The sequence below is a fragment of the Chelonoidis abingdonii genome, chromosome 17, assembly GCF_003597395.2.
Source record: "Chelonoidis abingdonii isolate Lonesome George chromosome 17, CheloAbing_2.0, whole genome shotgun sequence".
NCBI classification, from domain to species: Eukaryota; Metazoa; Chordata; order Testudines; family Testudinidae; genus Chelonoidis; species Chelonoidis abingdonii.
In genome coordinates, this window is record NC_133785.1 from 25941423 (window position 1) to 25958963 (window position 17541).

At 39.2% G+C, this 17541-nt stretch overlaps 1 protein-coding gene across 1 annotated transcript in view; it reads right to left on the bottom strand.

The window, feature by feature from the left end:
• The window catches only part of ITPR1 (inositol 1,4,5-trisphosphate receptor type 1), a 236612-nt gene that overhangs the window by 125883 nt on the left and 93188 nt on the right, over positions 1-17541 (bottom strand). The window contains exons 19-27 of the mRNA XM_075073238.1: positions 17162-17303; positions 14723-14876; positions 14184-14371; positions 11692-11830; positions 9612-9663; positions 6687-6855; positions 6423-6593; positions 1646-1711; positions 886-1023 (exon numbers count right to left, since the gene is read on the bottom strand). Coding sequence (XP_074929339.1) covers positions 886-1023; positions 1646-1711; positions 6423-6593; positions 6687-6855; positions 9612-9663; positions 11692-11830; positions 14184-14371; positions 14723-14876; positions 17162-17303 — 1219 coding nt within the window. The remainder of the gene's footprint in view (positions 1-885; positions 1024-1645; positions 1712-6422; positions 6594-6686; positions 6856-9611; positions 9664-11691; positions 11831-14183; positions 14372-14722; positions 14877-17161; positions 17304-17541) is intronic.

Sequence of the window (17541 nt, forward strand, 5' to 3'; positions counted from 1 at the left end):
CTGAGGCTATGCCTTTACTGTTAAAAAGATATTTGTTTTACCACCATGGGATAACTCCTTTTCTTTAGCTATCCTGCTGTAAATCTTGCTGGAGACAAGTTGCTGTCATTTTTACTGTAAGGTAGCTAGGTGAGATCAACATTATATATAACAACGGCCATATTGGATCAGACCAAAGATCCATCTAATACAGTATCCTCTCTTCCGACAGTGGCCAATGCCAGGGAATGAACATAACAGATGACCATCAAGTCATCCCCTGTCACCCATTCCCAGCTTCTGGCAAACTATAGATGACAGTGGGAATCTAATGCATGTCAGTTATCCTGCAGTAAACCCATACCTGGTTTTGGCAATGAGGTCAAAGCTTCAGGGCTTGGCTATCCGGGGACACTAAGGAAAATTAAGTCGAATTAACTGAAGGTGTGAATTCAAACTGGATTAGTTAAACTGAATTAATCCCTCATTCAGAATTAAAGATAAATTGAATTAAGACAACTTTAATTCTGAATGAGTGTGTCCACACAAGTGTTTAATGCATTTTAACAACCCACTTTTAATTCACACCTTTAGTTAATTTGAATGAATTTTCTTTAGTGCCCCAGTACAGACAAGTTTTTGATCTGATTAACTGCAGTGGATGAAGTCAGTGCTTCAGCAATTAGTTTAGAATCTTGTCTGTTGTCATCAGAAGTTTCACACTTAACCAAATGCTTATATAAACCATGAGTTATTTCTAAAGAGGCATGAATATTTACAATAGCTTCTTTGATGCCAAAGGTACCAAGGTAACTGAAAGAACTAAGGTTTAAGGAGATCTCAGGGAGCTCTTAATATTAGTCAGCAAAATTGTACAGTAAGGAAATAGCTGTGTGCAAAACCCACCTTCTCATATGGAATCTGCAGCAGCTCCAGAACCACAGTGTGAGCTCCCATGTTCCGCAGCAATCTCTGCTGCTGCTTCCGGCTCTTCCTGACCGAAGCACTTTCCTGAACACAGAGCTTGCTAAGCCGAAGCAAAATCTGGGAGAAGAAATTTGCTTTAGAACTTGCAATTTTTCGTTTTGGTTTAAATTACGTTAAGATGGAAATTTCCCTGATCTGAGCAACTCACAGTCTAATGACAGACAAGCAGATAGACACTAGGTGAATGGGGAAAGAACACAGAAAAAATCCATTTAAAACTAATTCAGGCATTTGCCAGCTAGGAGTTGAACCTAGAATGTTCTAACACTTATAAGCCACCACACACTGCCTTCTCGTTGTACATTAGTTTTTAAAAGAATTAGATGATACAGTGGAGCACAAGTCCCTAAAGAAAGAGGGCAGATTTAAATGAGCTTGCAGACTTTCCTGCTTTTTTTATATCCTTTATAATGATAAAAATTTGTGTTTCCATTGAAATAAGCAGTGTTGATGCTAAATTTTGGAATAATCTGTTTTTGGGGAAAATACATAACTCGCATGTTGGCTATATTCCAGATGTCTCACTGGAGCTGGGATACTCTACTACTCAGCAAATTACAACTCAGCAAGTAATTTTCACAGCGTAAATGTGACTCAGTTTTTCCTGTTTTTTAAATTCAGACTAAAATCTGAGTTGCACCATTAGTTTATACTTCAATTTAAAGAAACCAAGTCTTACCTCCTTCACCACCCGGTAATTATAGCTGCTAGTACTTTCATGTTTTTGTGACTTGCTGTGGCCTTCCTAGGGGCAAAACCAATAATCTATTAATCAATTAGTGTATTTTCGTGGATAGCTCCTATGACTGAGAAATATGGGTATTAAACTGAATCTACAAAGACCAAAACTGACGGTTGTCACCTTACAGTTTTATGACAAGATTGAGGATATTAATAGGGTGGATAAAAATCAATAATTAAAAAAAAAAATAAAAAAAATCAGGTTTTATTTAAATATCGGATTTTTTTTTATAAAATGCTTTTTGAGGGGAAAAAACTATCTAAAGACAGTTTTAATTAAGATACATTATAGCTCAAAGATATCTCATCAGGAAATAGGGATTATAAGTTCTAATTCTATCATATGAGACAATATACTCATGTAATGTTTAAGAAAAAAGTTTTGTAAATGAGTTCCAAATAGTTCATGGTTTATGGACTCAATTTTATGGGGTTCCAGGGTCTTCTGTATAGATTATTCAGGTTAATCTTTCTATCTAACCAATGGGACTCAGTGCTCAGTCTAGAAGATACCATCAGAGATGCTTAGTTTTGCAGTTCTCAAACTGTGGATTTGTGTCTCCAGAGATAACGTGCCTGTTAACAGCAAAAATGTTTTTAAATAAATAAATGAGGTGAGAAATAACAGACCTCAACCCTATTGTCCCTCTGCACATTTGTTTACACAGAGTCAATCCCTTACCTCTGTCTAAAAGTGCAAAGTTCCAAAAAGTTCAGCGAATAGAAGATTGCAGGGGCTGGAATAGATCTGGACAAAGAGAAGTAGTCTGGAGATAAATGTGAGAAGGGAGGGACAGGCAGTAGAAACAAAAGTGAAACTGTTTGAGCAGCATATTCCAGAAGTCTTAAGGTCTTTTTGAGTGTAGCCTTCATTGATTTGAGATCTACCATACCATTCTCTCACTAGAGGGGAAAACCTATGGTGGAAGCTGGCTGTAAAAGAGACCCAGTCTGGGAATATTTTAATGAAGCTCCTCTATCTGTGGGTAAGACAGGCACGCATGCAAAATGCAAACAGTGCAACAAAGAAATGCAAGGACTGATGGCCCGAATGAAAAACCATCATAAGAAGTGTTCCTTCTCAGAAGGAAGCTTCGTTCAAGATGATGAAATGAACATGTCTGAACATGCAGGATCTTTAGGTTGGAAAACTTTTTTATTTCATACTTCTTTCATAAGGACAGCCTGTCTTCTTTCTGGACTATTCTTGAATTCTCACTTTCAGCAAAAAATGTAGTTGTTACTTTGTGGTATTATCATTTTAGATGCAGTTGTGATAAAAAAATAAAATAGATGAAATAGGCAGATCTTCCTTTTACAATTTAACCTTTAAAGTAGTTCTGAGTATCAGTGAATGTAATGAGTAATACTAAATGAGCAGTATGGTGGTAATAATTAAATAACTGCATTGATTTATTTTGTTTAGGAGAATCCATCCTCAACATAAAGGATTCTGAAGACTATCCACCTTCAAGATCACCATCATTTTCTATAGTTTCAGAGTTATCTGCCAATGATAGTGTTTCAGTCCCATCACATATGTTGCATAGCCACAGTATATCACCTGTAGTAAAAAGAAAAAACCTCCATCATACAGAAACAGTCATAGATAGGTTTGTGGTAAGAACCAGCAGATTACAAAAAGAGGTAACACATGAAAAAATTGCTCAGTTTGTTGATGCAACAAACTCTCCTTTCTGTATGATTGAGAACCCACACTTCATGATGGTTCAGTCATTAAGACCAGGATATAGTCCACTCAACAGAGCAGCAGTCGCAGGCAAATTGCTGGATAAAGTGTATGAAAGAGAAATTGAGCAGTGTGCAAAAGGCCTAGAGGGTAAAATTGTTAATCTGAATCTTGATGAGTGAAGCAATGTCCACAATTTATTTATTTCTATAATGGGAGATATACCTATCTCCTAGAACTGGAAGGGACCTTGAAAGGTCATTGAGTCCAGCACCCTGCCTTCACTAGGAGGACCAAGTACTGTTTTTTTTTTTGCCCCAGATCCCTAAGTGGCCCCTTCAAGGATTGAACTCACAACCCTGGGTTTGGCAGGCCAATGCTCAAACCACTGAGCTATCCCTCCCCCACAATGATCCTCTTGTATGTGCTTGTGTGACAATAGAAGAAGGGAATGTCTTCCTTCCAGAAACAGTTGATATATCAGGAAATGCACACACAGCAGAATACTTACAAGAAGTAGCAGTAAAAGCTATAACAAACTGTGAAAAAAAATGCAAATATCTAGTACGTAGCTTGGTCACAGACAATGCTGCAAACGTATCCAAGATGAGAAGAAATTATTTTGGAGAGTGAAGAGATTCCCACACTAATAACAAATGGTTGCAGTGCCCATTTGATGCACCTCCTAGCCAAAGAATTCAGTGTTCCAGAAATAAAGGCTAATGTTGTTGAAATTGCAAAATACTTCCATAACAATCACTTTGCAGCAGCTGTTCTGAAAAAAAGTAAGAGGAACCAAACTAACTCTCCCACAAGACGTGCGAGGGAACTATATAGTGGACTGTTCTGAGCGCTATATAAAGAATTTGCCTAATCTGATGACAGTTTGTGAACAAAACCGTGAAAAAATAGATGGCACTGTCACAGCCAAAAGTTCTCAACATTGGGCTTAAGAGAAATCTTGAACACATGCTGAGTACCCTGAAGCCTATTTCTGTAGCATTGAACAAAATAACTGGTTTTATTGCTGATGTTGTTGAAATTTGGAAGGAACTGAGTGAGATATTAAAAAGAGAAATATGCAATGACAGAGTTAAATTACAAGTATTAAAAAAAATGAATGGGACAAGCACTATCTCCAGCTCATTTTCTTGCAAATATTCTCAATACTCGGTACCAGGGTCAAACCTTAACTGCTGAAGACGACGAGTTGGCTATGACATGGACATCCAGCAATCATCCCTCCATAATGTCAACTATAATAAACTTCCGAGCTAAGAGTGAACTATTCAAGAAATATATGTTTGCTGATGATGTTTTAAAGAAAATCACACCAGTGAACTGGTGGAAGTCACTTAAGCACTTGCATTCAGAGACTGTTGAAGTGATAATTTTTAACAGCAGTAGCTTCTTCTGCCAGTGTAGAAAAAATATTCTCTTCTTTTGGACTAATTAATTCCAAATTGAGCAACTGTTTGGGACCTGAAAAAGCAGGAAAGCTTGTTTTTCTTTTCCAGATTATAAACAAACAGGAAAATGAAGGTGAAGATGACTGAGTTAGCTGCAGAAGCTAATATTTTAAGTTCACCATGTTGACCTGGCTGACATAGTCGATTTAATTTTTGTTTTTTTAATATTTCATTTCACTATTTTAGTTAAACACAATTTTAACAAAAACAAACCTGATTTTAAAAAACTTGAACGTTTAACTAAATACAAAAATTCATATGTTTGTTTTGTTAAAATATTATATATTTGCTGTTGAAGAAAAAAATCCAAAATACACAACATTGTTGTTTGTTAAATAAAACAATTTAAATATCTGTCTGGTTATGTTCTCCTCCTACGAAAATCCTCCAAATATTAATGATTAACCTGTTGAATTGGAGATAGATCACCTCCCAGTGACTTCAAAAGTATCTGCTTCAGTTACCTTTGGTAAATAAAATAACCAAACAATCATTCATTTTCTGATATAGCTCTAAAACTAATCTGAAAAGTTTTCCAAAATAAATCATTTAAAATGTAATGTGTACCTTCTAAAAGTGAAACCTACACCTATCTCTGAGTTGTGAAGAATACATATTAAGGTTACAACAACCAACAAGAATGCACTTTTATGTAGAAATCCACGATTAAATTGAGTCTTCCTGACTAGTGATTTAAATCATGATTTAAACCAATTTGATTTAAATCAAATCCACTCTGAGTATTAAAAAGTGTTTTTATGTTAAGTCATACTAATCCCTCTGCCAGAGCACAAGGGTAGAGTGTTTTTACACAACAACAACATCCTATCGCCTCTTTATCAGTTGTCACACTCTGTCTGTAATCATGCACTCCCACAACATACCTCTCTCCACTATTATTCAACTGAAATTATATTAATTCTGTAAAGCATATTTTGGGTTCTATCTGTATGAAAGGCAATGAATAGCTTATTCTTATTGACCACTCAAGATAACAGTATGTGGATGTGAATAGCTAACTCCAATCACCACCCACTTCAGCCTTATATTTGATTGAATCTCTGGCATGCTGTACACAGCGGAGTTAGGTAAACTTAACTGTGACAGTGTCTACACTACAGCCTTGCTTCCACTGATGTAAACCCTCTACTACACTGACATAACTCTATCTCCACGAGAGACGTAGGGCTTATATCAGTGTAGGCAGGGCAACGCAGTGTCCACGAAGATGTTGCCTTACTTATATCAGTTGTTGCCTGTCTTGTCAATTTCACGGCTCCACTGGAAAACTGGGTTCCCAGCTCCGTAGCCCAGCAGCTGACTTGACTCCAGGTGTGAATCTTCCCACCAAAGCCGAGAAGCCCCAAGTGCCCACCCGCACTCCCAGCTGGGAGCGGAGAGGCAAGAGCCAGGGTGCAGCTGGGCTCAGGTCAGGGAGCTGTGACCCCTGGTTCTCAACCCCCCACATTGCTTCTTAAATATAGTACAGACATTATTTACCCAAATGGATATTCCAGTAGTTCACATAAATTGACTACCAAGATGCAAGTGCTTACCTCCTTTTTCTTGTGTTCATTTTCACCTGGTGCTCCATCCAGTGTCTCATCAGGACTCTGGCCTTTGTAAACCCAAAGTTCTGATTTTTCCACAATAGACCTCAGCTGGTCCAAATCTTGTTTTATCTGCTTGTAGTTGTCAACATCTTGGCTGGTAACAAGCAGTTGAACCTTACATGAACGCAATCCATTAGTTGCACAGAGATTTTAAACTTGCAACACATGCATGCAGAAAGGGGACATGCACATAATAGCCACACATACCTGTTTAAATGCTTGAAGAACTTCTTGTCTCTGACTAAAATGCCTGAATAGTAGCTGCAGTGCCCCAGAAACCAGTGGAGGGTAATCGTGCATGGTTAAGTGGAGCAAAACTCGAAGGAAAGTCCTGCCGCCATGATCATCCAAATCTAATGGGGTGTTCTCATCACTGAAAAGAACAAAATGCAGAGTAAACTAACTTCTCCCCCACTTAATAAAACAACCAACTTTTTGTATACAGGAAATTATTGCAGCTGCATTTATAATTTTGCTATGGAAACCACATCAAAAATTAGAGCAATCTGGGGCTCTCATTTGTTGTTGGCTTTGAACAAGACAGAGACAACAGTGCTTTGTGTAGCACTATCCTCTGTTGGATGGAATGCCAGATCTGCTCAAGTGTTCCGGTTTGTCACTGATCTACCCTCCAGTGGCAGGAGGCTTGAAGAGATGATATAACATACTGCCTAACATAGTGAATGCTTATGGGAAGGGGGTAGGTTTAGAAGAGAAAATAAAAAAAAGAACAAGTTAAAAATCACTTAGAAAAGTTAGATGCCTGAGAGTCACCAGGGCCTGATGAAATGCATCCTAGAATACTCAAGGAGCTAATAGAGGAGGTATCTGAGCCTCTAGCTATTATCTTTGGGAAAATCATGGGAGACAGGAGAGATTCCAGAAGACTGGAAAAGGGCAAATATAGTGCCCATCTATAAAAAGGAACATAAAAACAACCCAGGAAACTACATTCCAGTTAGTTTAACTTCTGTGCCAGGGAAGACACTGGAGCAAGTAATTAAGAAAATCATCTGCAGACACTTGGAGGTGGTAAGGTGATTAGAAATCCATGCTGGCTATTCCCTAAGAACAAATCGTGTCAAACCAATCTGATAGCTTTCTTTGATAGGATAACGAGTCTTGTGGACAAGGGAGAAGCGGTGGATGTGATATACCTAGACTTTAGTAAGGTATTTGATATGGTCGCGCATGGTTTTCTTATCAATAAACTAGGCAAATACAATTTAGATGGAGCTACTATAAGGTGGGTGCATCACTAGCTGGATAATCGTACTCAGAGTAGTTATTAATGGTTCCTAATCCTGCTGGAAAGGTATAACAAGTGGAGTTCCACAGGGGTCTGTTTTGGGACCAACTCTGTTCAATATCTTCATCAACGATTTAGATGTTGGCATAGAAAGTATGCTTAGTAAGTTTGCAGATAATACCAAACTGGGAGGGATTGCAACTGCTTTGGAGGACAGGGTCATAATTCAAAATGATCTGGATAAATTGGAGAAATGGTCTGAGGTAAACAGGATGAAGTTTAATAAAGACATAAATCGTCAAATTGCTTCACTTAGGAAGGAAAGATCAGTTTTCACAATCACAGCATGTAGAATGGAGTCTGAAGGTAGCGATAACAGGATCTCGGATAGGTTATAGATGGACGCACAGCTAAGATACTGAGTAAACAGTGTTATGGTGCTGTTGCACAAAAGAAACGTGATTCTGGATGCATTACCAGGTGTGTGTAACGAGACATGCAGCAGTCATTCTTGTCCGCTCTACTGCGCTGCGTTAGGCTCCACAAGGAGTAGTGTGTCAGTTCTTGTGGCACAGCTGATTCAGGAAGTGTGGAGAAATTGGAGAGGTCAGATGAAGAGACAACAAGAATGATTACAGGTACTTGAGTAACGTGACCTAGAAGGAAGGCTGAAGAATCTGGGTTCTGTTAGGTTGGAAAAAAGAAGATGAGACGGGGACATGATAGAGTTTTCAAGCTATCTAAAAGGGTGTCTATCAGGTAGGAGGGAGAAACTTGTTACCTTCAGCTCTAATGATTTGAGCCAAGAGACATTGGGGCTTACAATGCAGGCAAGAGAGATTTAGATGTGGACATTAGGAAACGTTCTAACTGTCAGGGTAAGTTAAACACTGAATAAATTGCCTAGGGAGGTTGTGGAATCTCCATCTCTGGAGATATTTAAGAGTAGGTTAGATAAATGTCTATCAGGGATGGTCTAGACAGTATTTGATCCTGCCATGAGGGCAGGGGACTGGACTCGATGACCTCTCGAGGTCCCTTCCAGTCCTAGAGTCTATGAATCTATGAATATAAGCAACACTAATCCCTGCTAAATGGAACACAAAGTCCTAGACTCCTGGGCATTCTGTGCTGAATGCTGTGCGTATGCAGTTAGTTGAGCATGGCCAAAATATCAGTAGAACCAAGTCGCACACTCAAAATTTGTAAGATTCATCTAGGCTGTAAGTCAAATTCTCTTCGGATCTACACATTAGTGCTCAAGCACTCACTCTCACATGCATGCGCAGAGCAGAATTATGAAGTGATTACACTTGCATGAAAATCTTCTACTTGGAGAAATCTCTGCTTTTTTATGTCTTTGCTTTCCTAGCTTGAAGAAAGGCTTTAACTCTTTCCTTGGCTTTTAATCCTAAAGGACATTACTGTTTAATCAAGAGAGTGCCTTTATATCCAATGGATTTTTGTACCCCCAGATTTAGAAAGGTGACCGGAATACTCATTCTGTCACAGGGGACATGAAGCTGCATAACCTTAAAACTTTATTCTGTTGAGTATGCTGGCACTTAAACTCCAGGCTATATAACAAACAGAAGAGCCTCACATATAAGAAAACAGGTCACAGGAAAGTGAGTTGGGTGGAAACATAGCAAACAAGTATGATTAAGTTGAGAGTCTGGTAGATTTCCAGAACATGCTGAGCCTAGATCCAATTAAAAATATTTAAAACAGAAATTGAAAATGTTTACTTCTATTGGTGAACAATTACATTTAAAAATGCCTCTTTGGAGAAGAGTCTTAAATTCCATCAAAGATAGTCTGTCAAAACAAAAGTTTTCAAGCAACTATGTCCATAGACGTAGTAATGAAGAGATACTTTCCTTCCGCCAAAGATCCCTTCAGCTTGTTCTTCAATATGTTCCAAGTCTAGGGCTCCTGGAAAGTAGAAATACGCACATAAGATTATTGTGTCGGAGATACAAACTGTAGTTGTTTTGGCAGCCCAAAGAGATCTTAAGTTGCAAGTGGTAACAGAAATGTAGCAGAATGGACCAATATGAGCTGAATAGTATGTTGAGAACTGATTGATACTGTCTGAGACACTAACGTAAGGCATTTCTTAATGATCTCTATTCACCAATTAAACTACTGAACCACTTCACAGATATCCATGTTTCTTCCCCCATCACTGATCTATAGCTTATACTTTCAGTAGCTGCTTCAGAGCAAAGCACTGTGGGAATTAGTATCTGACTTGATGGGCCACCATCGACCCCAGGAAATGTCCTGCATTTCTGTTATTAATTGACAGGTTTAAGCAATTAAATTCTTGATGATAGGAATCACTTTCTAACATCACCAAGGCCTTTGCCCCTCACAGCAGGAGATATGTGCCAGAAGCTTAACAAGAATTACTATTCTAGAATAAAAAGATACAAGGCAAACAATGTCTGCCACAGTCTAAGAAAGTTTCCCAACTGATTACTGCTGTCTGGGAAATAAATATTGACTTTTCCCCCCTCTCTGTTATTCCCCAATCTCACGTTTTCCTGACTGGGAATACCCAGAAAGCTTAGTCAGGTCTAGGTCCCATTGTGCTAGTCATGGCACAGACACAGAGTAAATGGCAGTCCCCGCTTTTTGGCAAGGAAATAGCTAAAAAGTTTTAGCTAGAATCTTAGAAATTAGAGGACATGTCAATTAGATTACCTAGCCCACCCCACTGCCTGTGAAGCCTTCTCTCAGGTAACCATTTTGCTTGCACAGGGCTGGATTAATGAGGTGCTAAGCATTAACAGGTCTCATTGAAGTCAGCAGGAGCTGAAGGAACTCTGTATCTTGCAAAATAGGGTCCTTGACATCTTACTTTAATTCTGGCTTCCAGATTCATGTTCTGCATTATAACAGGGCCCTGGATTCAATCTCTCTTGTGAGCAGTGGGCACAGCAAGGGGAAGATACAGCTGTCTGAGAACTATTTACACTCTTTCGCTTTAAATTCACATTGAAGAACACAGACCTGCACTGCTTCAACTCTAGGGGAGTTCTGAGCAGCCTGACTACAAAGGCCCAGACCAGAAGCCTGTCATTCTACCCTCCAGTCCAAGAGCAAGAGACACTACAAGTGCAAGACACTGGAGTGGAAACTAAAATATTTGTTCTCTTGAGGTGCGGAGAAGTTACACATCTAAAACCCCTCTGGCATCTAGAGAACAGATCCTCATGTTGATTTAAAAAAATCCTATTTTCAGCATTATAAGTCACACAGATCAAACATAAATACTTTAGTTTAGGACTTCTCAAGCCTTAAGTGTTTCAGATTCTGGCTACAGGATATCACTTCTCTCCCTAGGTGATACCACAGCAGTTTAGCAACATCTGAGGGGCACAAGTTTTCAGCATCATGGTTTTAATCAGAAGAGACCTGGGGGGGGGAGGGGGGGGGGAGGGTGCGCTTTCCTGTATAACTTCTTTCTCACTTTGGTCCACCAAAATTCAGATTTAGAGACCTCCAGGAAAATCTGCAAGACTCACCTGTTTTCCCAGGATTTGTTTTGGGAGGAGGCAGATTGATTTGGAGGCTACTTTGCTGGGGTAGAGGTCAGGTAGATTGTGGATCACTTTAACTTTGAAAATAACAAGGCAAGCCCTTGTTTGGGGCCATAATAAATCAATTTTCAAAATGCATTTTAAAAGAATTTTGAAATGCTCCTAGAGCCTGAGACAATAACTTAATTCATGGCAATAAGAGGGATTGACAACAATTCTAGTTTTTGCTCTACGTGGAAAAGATATTCAATGTAATTGTCACACTTAGAACCTGATTGAGCAATGTTCCTGACATCAATGAGGCCATTCATGTGCCTAAAGTCAAGCATGAGCTTGAGTACATTGCTGAATCAGGACTTCAGAAATTAAGGCACTCCCATGATTTCTTTAAAAAGCTTTTCATGAAATAACTAACCTGGTACGTTAGTTGGGGCCTCTTGGTTACTGCTTCCAGTAGGTGATTCAGAGGTCTGTGCATTGCTTTCATCGAACTCGCATTTAAATATACACAGTAGGCACGAGATTCTGTAATCCAACCTCACATTCAAAATAAACTGATGATTCAAAGTTTTAAAAAAATGGAAATAGACACGTTATTTTTACATCATGTCTCTATACCTCTCAAGACTGTAACACTGCAGTCTGTGTAAACTAACAGCTGAGATCCACATACTCAGAAAACTGCAGATTTTACTATAAAGGGAGAGGAATGCACCCAAATCCCTTTTTAAAGTAATCCGAAATTCAGTACTTTGGGTTTTTCTATTTTAAAAAATTCTACTACAAGCCTAACCAAACATATAAGGTCAAGTTAAAGAATCATGAATGCAAAAATATCTAAGAAAGATTTAACGGGTACTTCTATGCACCCCTATCCTCCCACCCACTACTGGAGTACCTGAGTGCTTGACAATCTAATGTATTTATCCTCACAACACCCCTGTGATGCATAGGCATTGGTTTCAATCCCATCGACCGTCAATGGAATTCAGACTCTGAAGTGCCAAAATTCCTTCGGAAAATAAAGTGCAGGCTCCTAAATCAGTTAGGCATTCTGAAACTGAGTACAACACTGAAATAGCTTTAAAAATCTGGGCCTAACCAAACTGCCAAAGGTCACGCTGGAGCAAGGAATCAAACCTAGTTCTTCTGACACTCAGGTTAGTGTCCGAATCAAAGTACCATACTTCCTTTGTAGATGTGTCATAGGGTTTAAATAAAACATGTAGTATAAACCAATCATTGGTTAAGAGTTCAGTCAGTACTAACTCAAACAGGCAAACATGAACTTTGATATCCTGTTTTACAACATCAACATCTTGCTGCTCCCTTTGGGAGAGACGTACCATACAAAGAGTGTCTCGCATCATCCCAACGTAAGACGACATATTTACTTTCATCATTAATCACATATTTTGGCAGGGATAAATATTGCTATATTTGCCCATATTTAATAAATTCTAGTTTTAAACCCTTAAATTTATGTCTTCTCAACTGTTTAGTCATCAATAAATCTTTACAAGCATGGATACATTTTCCTTGATTTTCCCCCTCCCCTTTTAACACGGAAAAGTAAGTGACAAACAAAGGCCAAAGCCTCTCCTTGTGCCTTTATTAATGTTTTAAACCCCTCAATCAGTTGATAAAATTATTCTACCTTTAAAAATTAAATCCCCCAAATTAACAGAACAACTTTGAGTCTGGACATCTAAAACTTTCTACCTCAAGAGCTGAATGAGAAGTAACCTACTTTCCTGTATAATTATATATTTTATTCAAGAATTCTATACAATTTTTATTAATTTAACTCAGTTTCTAATTTCCCTGTTCTATTATGACAGACTGTATCTTTCTGATCATGTCCAATATATTGCTCTGCTTTAACAATTCCTGCAAAAATGGGTTCAAATTTTGTTACCCATGTTTTTCAATAATGTTGTCTTAAAATAACAAGAGAATCTACCACCAAAAGCCCCATTCCAGCCCATAAAGGTGAACTTTATCTTTAATCAGGTTTATAAATTGTTGTTTCATTTTATCCCACTGTAAGCCTTCCGTACATACACAGTTTCTTCCATATAAACACAAAGTCAGTCCCTCGCCTCGCTACACAAAGGACTACGGGAGGCTCAGGCAAGCTCAATGAAAACTCCTATGTGCAGCTTTACTGCTGTTTGGCATTCTTTTACCCAGCAGGGGGCACCAGCAGAATTTAGGCCTATGTAAAATCACCATAAGGGGACCTGTTCGCCCTTCTGTCTATAAAGGGCCTCTGCTCACTTTTGGAGCATCATCACTACCACAACATTATATCTGGCGGAGGGAGGGCTGAAATCACTCTTATGGCTTGATATGAGTGACTGTTGGGAAAATGTAGTAACCAGTCATGTGTGTTTTATTCTATATGCAGGACACTTCCCCTCCTGTAGAATAATCAAACAAAGGCAGTTTACCTAGCCACCCACAGTAAGATACCCTAGAAAATTACAAGAAGTTGTTTGATGGGGCAGGCCAGGGGAATATTAAGTATCCTCTTAAGGCAGCCAGCCCTATAAAAATTATTAACTGTTAAATAGCACGATAAGTGGCTGAAGACCTGCTATGCCAGAAAGATGGAACATTGACCTTTAGTTCAGCTCTGAGTCACCCATGTGCACAACTGGCAACTCCCATCCAGAAGATAATCTCTGCCATAGGGGTGTGCAAAAAGTGTTTCACAGGATTAGGTGTTTGCCTCTGCAACACCTTCTAAGCACGAGAAAACTATCCTGGCAGCAATGGACTGGAAGGGACCGTCTCCTCCTAAGCACTCCCTAACATCTAGTTAAAATGTAATATCAGATGCGAGCATCACAACAAAGGATTTGAGACCCCACCTAACTCTATATTCCACCGCATCTCTAGTACCTGAAGTATTTCGATGATTTTCAGCTTGGTGTCCATTACCAGGATATCTTCTTTCTCTGGTTCACTCTGTTTGACATTACCCTCAGGAGCAGTAGCCAGTGGAGTAAGGGGCAAGAATCCACCACCTCTGAGTACAACCTGGGTCATCAGCTCACCAACCCCATGAATTGATCTCATCACATTGCTCCCTTCAGAGAGACAGATAAAAACACACTAAGAATAAGATAACTGCACTTTGAATGCACCAAGAGGATAAGCAGCCTTTCACATCTCATGAAAAAACAAAGCGACTTCATACAAAACAAAGGGAATATTTTCAAAAAGACACAAAAGGCTGTGAAGCACCTAACTTCCTTTGGAAATCTTCCCCTTAGATTAGTCTCCCAACTACCACTTAGCTTTTATAGGAAACCACCAACAATTCAGTGGATAAAAGGGAAAATTTTCATGCCTATTTCATATATTCAGATACAATTCATGTGGCCAAGAAATCCTCCACTTCCACTCAGGAGTTCCCCATATCATTTTTTCAGTCTTACCTTTACTTTCTTCTCCTTTTGCCATTTTGGTAATGGGGAAGATAGTAGCAATATGCACACAGTCTAATATAGCTAGGAGGATTTTGGTGAGTCTTAGGAGGTCACAGAAGTTGTAGAAACCAAAATATATCAGGTTTCTGGCTAAGTTCACAACCTATTAACAATGGAAGTATTGGTTAAAATCATTTTTTTTTTAAACCACAAAAACTCAGTTTGTTTCTTGACTTTTACTTGCACTTATGACCCTAATTGACCATTTGTCTGACTCACTCTTTATAAGCAAATTCCATTATGTTTTATAGTTTTTTATTCTAGAAATCAAAATAAGTTTGCTACTATGTATTTACAGATATATTTACATGTCCAGGATTGCAAGACTTCTGATACCTACTGTAGCTATTCTATAGCAAAAAGCACGATATATTTGTTGACGTGTGTCAGTAAATAAAGTAAGACAGAGCTTCTTTGGGCTTGACCTATAAAAGCGTATTTTACATAACAGTTATTACATCAACTGGTAACCATTAAGCAGACTCTCACCAGAGGGAGTTTTCAGAGGAACACATATCTAGTCAAATCCTTAATACTGCCAAGAACTGGAATTTCCCCACAAGACCCACAAATATACTGTTTCTTGAACTGTGCAAATAATTTTTACCAAATAATTTCTATGCCTAATATAGCCTCTTCTTCTGCAAGTAGGAAGCAAATCTCTCAAATGTATTCGTTATTCAAAAGTACGGAATGCTATTTCTTTAGCTATGAATTATTTACAAAACATTTCCCTGCATATTCATGACAGGTTATTCAAGTTGTTTGTTGTAACTGGTAAGGTAAACTATATGATTGATGTTCTACTGTTCTCTTACTGGATAAGTGTACAACTGCTTCAGGCACAAACACTCGTGCATGCTAACAAAGTTTGGGTTCCGATGTAAGCAGAATCAGGATTAGCTCTATCCTGACATCTGGTGGTGAATTGTGGCGAGTTGTGGAAAAGAACTTCAGGGGCTGATCTTGTTTGCATAGGCACACCCATCCCATCTACCATGAGCCCAAATGGTCACTTTGGCTGCTGTGGGATCCCCAGTTTCTCTGTTATTAGGACATGAAGAATAAAGTGTTGTTACCCTGATTATGTGAATCAAGGACAATTAAACTGTTTTATGACAGAGGGACTCATCATCAACTAAGTAGCACTCGCTAGACAAGGGACATGGGTTCCAAAACCCAATGAATTGAGAGAGGTTGGGGGCAGGTATTTGTGCCTGATGGCACGGGCCCCTTTGAGGTCCTGAAATACCAATTGCACCTCCTCCTCTCTCTACTGTGGAATATCAGAGATAAATTTTAATTCCATTTGGAGTCTAGTTACAGGTTGCTGAGCTGAATTCACTTTGGCCCAATAGTGCACCAGCACTGAGGCTCCCCTACTACAAACTGAAACTACTAAAGAGTAAAAATTATTGAGATCTGAAATCACTGAGTGCTGTGAGGGGGGCCTGAAGGTATGTTGCTGAGCAGCTGGCAGAGCAGAGTAGTTTGAGAGACAACTGGAGTGGTTCGCGGGACAGCTGGTGGAGCGGAGCAGAGCAGTTCGTGGAATGGCTGGAGTGGCTCATGGCAAAAGCTGTAGCAGAACCACATGGAGAGGGGGGGCAATCAGCCTTGGACCACATAAGGTGCCCCTTAACACCGCTACGCCCCCCAACCCTCCCATCCTGGGCTTGGAGACAAAACTCTGCAGATAAACTTTTGAACTCTGGGGCTGCACTGACCAGGGACAAAGACTTTTGGGTGATTTTGGGATTGCTGGACTTAAGACCCTGAGGGGAAAAGGATACTGCCGAATTTACTTGGCGGAGGGGAGGTCTTTTGCTCACAGTTTGTGTTATGAATCCTGTTTGTGGTGTTTCCCCAACACAATGCCGCATTGTTTCCCTCCTTTATTAAAAGGATTTTGCTACACTCGGACTCTGTGCTTGCGGGAGGAGATGTACTGCCTCTTAGAGGTGCCCGGGGGGTGGTATGTAATTGTCCCAGGCCACTGGGTGAGGGCTCGAGCTGGTTTTGCATTGTATTATCGAAACGGAACCCCTGCATACTGAACCCGGCCCTTGTTGCTGCCAACTCAGATGGGTAGAAGGGTTACACCACTAAAACCTGACCTTCAAACCAAAGTGGGCACAAAAGTGAACATAATTGCTGCAAATTATTTTTAAAATCCAAGTGAGTATTTATTTATCCCACATTAGCACTTATTTTTGCAAACAGCTACTGACTTTAACGGGTTGTTTACATGAGTAACGATTACTCACAAGGAGAAGGGAGTTGCTGAAGGTTAGTACTCACATGACACTTCCTCCAATTCACCTTGTATTAAAGGCAAAGTTGTTTTACTTTAGAAAAAGAGATTAAAAATAAAAATGGAATAGTTACCTCAAAAGTGAGTTTGTTTTTCTCTTTATCAGAGAAAGGAAACCTCTGACAGACCACATCTCTTAAATACTCCTCCACAAATTCCATGGTTTGTGCAAATCTCTCCTTAATTTCATCTTTGGAAGTTCCACTGCTGTCATAGCTGGAGGGGAAAAAATTAAACCTGAATTTAAAATGCACGTAACTAGAATTTTTTTTTCTAATCCAAGTTTGTCAAGATCTAAATAAGGTTAAGGCTGTTAAATAATTTATCCCAAATCAAGGAGACAGGAAGCTGAGGCCGTAATTTCCTGGCTTTTGCTGCTTTGTCCCATATGCTCACTTTGCACTATTTTAAAACATGTGAAAAAGCAAGGTTTGTACCAATAAAGAGAAAGAAA